Below are 6,197 nucleotides of genomic sequence, written 5' to 3' on the forward strand. Positions count from 1 at the left end.
AAATGAAGAAATACAGATATGTTTTCTGGACAAACAGTTAGCAATATGCAACTGCCAACATGTCTTCAAGATCAAAGTTTTAATGCCAAGAGCTAAATGCCGAACCCGACCAGAATTCAGAATAGCAGCCCTTGGAGACTATTTTTAAGTAAAACAGGAGTTTCACAGTGTGAGCCTATGCAGGACTACTGAGAAGCAAGTCTTATTTAGTTCAATGGGACTTATTACCTAGCCAAGGTCTAGCCTAGCAATATAGCAAAGACAGCTCTGCTGTGGCAGAGAATCCCTCTCCTTATTCAACACTTTCCCGACTCTAGAACAATTTGCAATTAACACCTGTTCATCCTCCAGCTCCATGAGAGGGAACGCGTGGTGGTTACAAGTTATTATTTGTAATTATGCATCACCTTGAAATATGCCTACTATTAAGTATGAGCTGGTGTTTGCACAGTTATTTCCAGAATCTCATAGAAGTTAATAGACTTCACTGCTAATTAAGCTAGAAATAAAGGACATCTATATACCAATACTGATTTGAGTCTTTCTGTGCACTTACCACTTTACTGATGCATTAGAGATACAGGCAGACTTTAGGATTAAAATACCCCTTAAGAACACATTCCACCAATACTCAATGGCATGGAGCCAACAAGGGACTGAGGAACAGGAGGTCAGAGAAAAATAGATATGCAAGTTCAGAAAGAACCAGTTCATGATCTGGATAGATCACATCACTTAGGAGCTGTTTTTTCCCCAATGTCCCCAGGGGCTGAGGGGAGAGCTGTCCGTACACATCAGAAGAAAAAATTAATAGAGAACTAGCGTAGCACCTCACTGCTCTGCCATCCATGAACCAGAATGGAGAGTTGTGAATCTACAAATAGCCCACCTGAGGACTGAACCAGGGGCTGGTCTTAATATTAGGCAGGATATGTCAGCAATCTCAATTAGCTGGCTTTGAGTGCCACAAAAGGGAAGCAAACTGTTAATTGTTTAAGTAAGCAAACAACTATTATTCCATCTTTACTCTTGGGAAGGGGTACCTGCAGGATTTTTCTGCCTTCAGTGCCAAAACAACTCGGCTGGCCTGTGGCACAATGCACTTTGTCTGGTGGAAGTGGGTCAGAGATGACAGGAAGCAAAAAGTCCCAGGCCAGTCCTGGTCCGAGCAGAAGAGGGGGAAGAGAGAGAACTGAATGCCTGTTACGGTAAGCTTACCAGATTTTTTCCAATGAATCCGGGGACACTTTTCAACTTCAATGGATTTTGTATGGGGACTGATTTGTAAATCCGGGGACTGTCCCCAGGAAACGGGGATGTCTGGTAACCTTATGTTATGGTGGTATGGAGGAGAGTGAGAGAAAGATGGAAGAAAAACTAGGAGAGGGAGTGCGAACCGAGAAAAAGTTCCCGAACAGAAGCACTCCACAAGGAAACATCTTGTTGCAGGACCCCAGCTGCTGACCTTTAATTGTCACTGTACTCTTCTTTTCCTCCATAAAGTAAAAGTAAAAACTGACTATGTAACCACAGTTACAGCCCAATCCAGGGTATGTGTATTAATAAGGAATGCCCTTTGACTTCAGCTGTTACAATCCTCTCTCATCCTGGCTAGGACAAAAGGTGGAGAGGCAGCAGAAAAGGCAACTTGGGAAATATTTTTGCTTAATAATGATATTGGAAAGCTGTTACATCCAGATACAAGGAAACTCAGAAGGGAGGGACTAGGGGAAGTCAATAATATGTTTATAAGGTTGGATCTTTAAAGAACTAAGTTTGTTCTTATTCTTTATTTGTGTATTGTTTTCTTCTTTGATGTATTTTGTTGTTTTTTGTTTCTGTTTTTGTTTGTTAGTTTGTTAGGCGATATTTGTTATAATTGTGGAAAACTTAATAAATTTTTTATAAAAAAAAGAAAAGGCAACTTGGAGCTGGCATATCAGACTGGAATCGAGCCCATGTCATCAAGTGATGTCAGAGGGGGCAGTTAAGGATCCAGCAGATCCCAGGATAGCTCAATCCCTTCCCACCCTGCCACCAAAACACCAGGGAAGCCCACCAGCAAGAAGAATGTTATCTTTGTTCTTTCTCCTCTGGAACTTGGCTCATTGCTCCATTTAATTCCTGACCAGTAGCAGTCCTGCAGGGTCTTTGCCAGTTCTGTTATCTGAAAATTGTTAACCGGAATGATTGATCCCGGTGCCTTCCGCATGCAATGTGTCAGCCACCTGAAATTCATCTTTGGAAAACCACCAGGGGGTGAGGAAGAACCACCAATTACCTTCAAATTTCAAAATATTTGCTGCCTGCTCGCCAGGGGTGATTATTACTTACTGCAGGCAACCAGGGGCACAGCTCCACATGCCTATTTACAAAGAGTAAACTATGATTACTTGGTGGTGAGAAAAATACACTCTGTGTATGTTCAGATGTGCTTCACATTTTCCATGACTGAGCCTTGATTTTTATTTTTATGTGCATCTGAACTCTCCTTAGTTACCACTAACTCAAGTCCATTTGCAGGTCAGTTACCTTAGAAATGCAGCCTTAAATCAAGGCAAGTTACAGCACTGAAAGCACACAACCCATTGAATTTTGGGAAATGCTCCCTTCTGTCTTCATATATAACTGCACCTAGTTGATTTCCTCCAGTCCTCTTGCGAGTTACAGTGATACATACTCTACAAAATTGTATGTAGCCCCCTGGAATTAAAAATCATGAATGCATCTATTAACCACACTGGATGTGAGCCAGTTAGAATTAAATACATGTAAATGCCACTGATTATAATGGGGCAGAGAGAGAATGAGGCAACTGCTGCCTCATTCACTCCTATCAAAATCAGTAGGATTTACATGTGTTCAGCTTCATGCAGATTGACATCCATTCACAAGAGCAGATGTGTGTTTTGTGCGTGTGCAAACAGAAATCATTTGCATTGACATATATTCTATACTATATACTTTGAAAAAATGAGGCACATCAAGCTTGGGACAATTATGAAGTATTATTCTCCGTACTTTGATAAAGTGGTATAGAATTTATTTATTTTTAAAAGAAAAGGTAACATTAACACAATTCCATCCTACAATGCATCAATCTTCAACTGGTGAGTTGAACTGTGATGTACAACTATGTCACAACTAGAGTCAAGGTGTGTTGCACCAAAGTGACTAACATTTTGGTTTTTTTTTAATTTTTAAGGAAAGGAGCAGGAAACTGATAGGGAGAGCGCAGAATGACCAGAGTAGAAGAGAAAGACAGATTACCAGAAAGGACTATATTATACGTGAATGTATTTAAACCCTAACAGCTGCTTCTTCTAGCAGAAAAGAGGATTTGGAAAGAGGCAATTTTGAGTGAATAAGCTGTTTTGCGCCTGTGATTGAGCATGCATGTTCACACTTAGCCCTTCTTCCACCTGACACTTTGTTTGCAGCTCTCCCCACCCCACTCCTGCAAGGGTTCCAGATGCATTTTTGAGATGCAAGCATGCATTACAGAACCCACTGGGGAGGCGGCATCTTGGGGTGAGGGGAAATTGTGGTGGTAGGAAACTGGCGAAGGAAGGAATACTCAAGCATTCCTCCCCCCACGCTTCCCTGGAAGAAGCAGCCATCAAGATTTGAATATACAAACATTTTTGTTTAATATATAGCTTGCCCCAGAGAGAAATGAGAAGCACAGATAAAGAAGAATCAACAAGAAGAAAAAAAATGAGTGGATTTCTGTTGCAGACAAGAATTAAAACAAGGGTCTGAAAAGACTGAAGGTTGCTGCTACCATCTCTGCAGTATTTTTTTAACAATGGGAGGGGGCGGTTTGCAGGCTACTTCGACTGTCACACTTTACACAGTTTGCTGCAGCTGTATAAATCACTGGTGCTACCTCCATTTTCATTCTGCTTCCAGAGCTACTCGCAGCTTCGCTTCACAAAGCATCCATTCAGGAGCAAGCAGCAGCCCTGGCGGATAAGGGTTGCTGACCACAGTCCTGAAATCCCTTGTGATCTTTTCAAAGCAATGGGATCTCAAGCTTCCACAGAGGCATCAGTACTAACGAAGTGTCGTTTTCAAGGCATTCCCCATTATCTTCATTGCCATTTATGACATGCATAAAATGCTAATTCATAAGATGCATCAAATAAGCCCCACTGATTGCCTTTGGGGGTTAACTAATTGGATGCAAGCTTTGAACAAAACCACATTTTTTTGCATGTCAGGTTTCCCTCCTCCTCCAAACTGGCAGAGCGGCGTTTAAATGTAGTATCTCAGCAGCACTGCTCAACAAACGTAAAGGTGCTCAACCAAGAAAAAAGGAGCAAAGAATGAAAAACACGTTCAGTTCAAACCACTGATTCCATTCTTACTTCCCTTTCAGAATATAAACTATTACTTGGCTGCTGCCCCCCACCCGTTGTCAGCGATAATCCTGGAATTCTATATTAAATGAAAATCAAAAAGCCTTGCGGTGGCAAAGAATATTCCGTGGGTGCAATGAAAGCTTCTAACCATTCTAAAATTTGCTCAGGTGTCGGAAGACCTCTGTTTGGTTTTGCTGCAACCAACAGCCTACCCCTCTGGAAATCACACTAAATGAGAACATGCCATTGCCTTTGAGCGTGATCTACTTGATCAGCCCAATGCAAGAAGACAACAACTGCATTCTTAACACCCTAGTCATTAGGCCGAAGCGTTTCTGAAGGATTCGGGGTGGGACGGGACCCCATAAATTTAAGCATGCAGCAAGGGCAGGATATTCCTAAACAAGCAGGATCAAGGAGGCAAATCCTGGGCTTGTGGGAAGCAGGAAGCGACAATACGAGTCCCCTAAGCGAGTCCCCCTTGGCGGGGGAAGGAGTTAATAATGATGACCGAGGAGACGTTAAGGGGGTGAAAAAGGCTGATTTAAATCGCTGCGAAACAGGATCAAGGGGGATTGCGGAGCTAATGCTAATAAGGCAGCCTTGAAAAGCGCCAGCTGGGGAGAGAGGAGGGGGCTTTCCTTGGAAGGGCCCCAGGCGATGAGCAGGGGCGGGGGAACCCTTTCCTTCGGTGAGGATGGAAGCAATATTATTATTATTATTTATATGCCGCCCATCTGACTGCGTTGTCCCACTCTGGCGGGGGTGTGTGTGTGTGTGTGTGTGTGTGTCTGGATCTGGAGCCTGCCTAGAAATGCACCCACCACGTCTCGTCGTCGCCGTCGTCCTCCGGATCGCAGCACTCGACCCCCTGCAGATCCAGCACCTCCACTTCATCCAGGACGGTGTCCGTAGGAGGGGGAGAGGCTTCGTGGCCTCCGGGGCGGCAGCTTCCTCCCTCTCCTCCTCCTCCGGGGGGCGAGGGCTTGAAGTAGACGAAGGGCTCGGCTTGGCACAGGAGCGCGGGCACCGGGCTGGGCATGCAGGCCGCCGGGGAGGTGCTGGGGGTCGCGGCGGGGAGCAGCAGGAGCGCGCCGGCGGCGGCGGCGCTTCCCGGCGAGGCGGGCGAGGTGGCGGCCGCCCGGCTGCGCAGCTGCTCGTTCTGCTTCTCCAGCTTGCGCACCAGCTCCTGCAGCTTCTTCACCTCCAGCTCGGCGCTGACGGCGCCCGGCTTCACCTCGGCCACGAGGGGCTTCAGCACGGCAGCCTCCATCCCTCCGCCAAGGAGGCTGCAGACGCGGCGCCTGGCCGGAGACGCGCCTGGCGCGCAGCGGCGCTCGCTCGCTCGCCTCCCCGCCCTCCCTCCCTCCCTCCGCCGGGCCGAGCGAGGCGCACAATGGGAACAAAGCAGGGCGGGGAGAGGCTAATGAGCGGGGCTCTGGGCCTGCGCGGAGGGAAGGGGAGCGCGCGCGCGCGCGCGAGGAGCTGGGAAGGGGGGGTGCGGGGGGACGGCCAGACGCCGCCCCCCCCCCCCCGTGCAGGGAAATGGTTCCCCCCACGTCTACGTTCGCTCGGTGAGGAAAGGCGTCGTGGAAGTCCGGTTGAGAGGGGTGGGTGCCGAAGCACGTTCAGACGTCCAGTTCTGGCGTGGCCGAGAAGAGAAAGGGCGGGAAAGGGCACGTGCTGACTGAGGGCGAGTTAGTGCTAATAGCAGGGCTGACGGGGGGTGGGGGTGGGGGAGGGACAAAGTTTGAGGGAAGAAAAGCCGTTATTTATTTCGAGGTATTTTTTTTTTTAGGCGCCAGCTTGTTGGGGAAATATAATAGCGGTTAG

General features: G+C 47.0%; 1 protein-coding gene across 3 annotated transcripts in view; it reads right to left on the minus strand.

Moving 5' to 3' along the window:
• SLAIN1 (SLAIN motif family member 1) overlaps positions 1 to 5,669 on the minus strand; it is a 40,843-nt gene extending 35,174 nt beyond the window's left edge. For all 3 annotated transcript variants that reach the window (XM_082218684.1, XM_082218683.1, XM_082218682.1), the window contains exon 1: positions 5,189 to 5,669. In XM_082218684.1, the coding sequence (XP_082074810.1) occupies positions 5,189 to 5,637 (449 nt within the window). In that variant the 5' untranslated portion in view covers positions 5,638 to 5,669. The remainder of the gene's footprint in view (positions 1 to 5,188) is intronic.
• Positions 5,670 to 6,197: the final 528 nt, after the last annotated feature.

Source organism: Podarcis vaucheri (assembly GCF_965113315.1).
Source record: "Podarcis vaucheri genome assembly, chromosome: 4".
NCBI classification, from domain to species: domain Eukaryota; kingdom Metazoa; phylum Chordata; class Lepidosauria; order Squamata; family Lacertidae; genus Podarcis; species Podarcis vaucheri.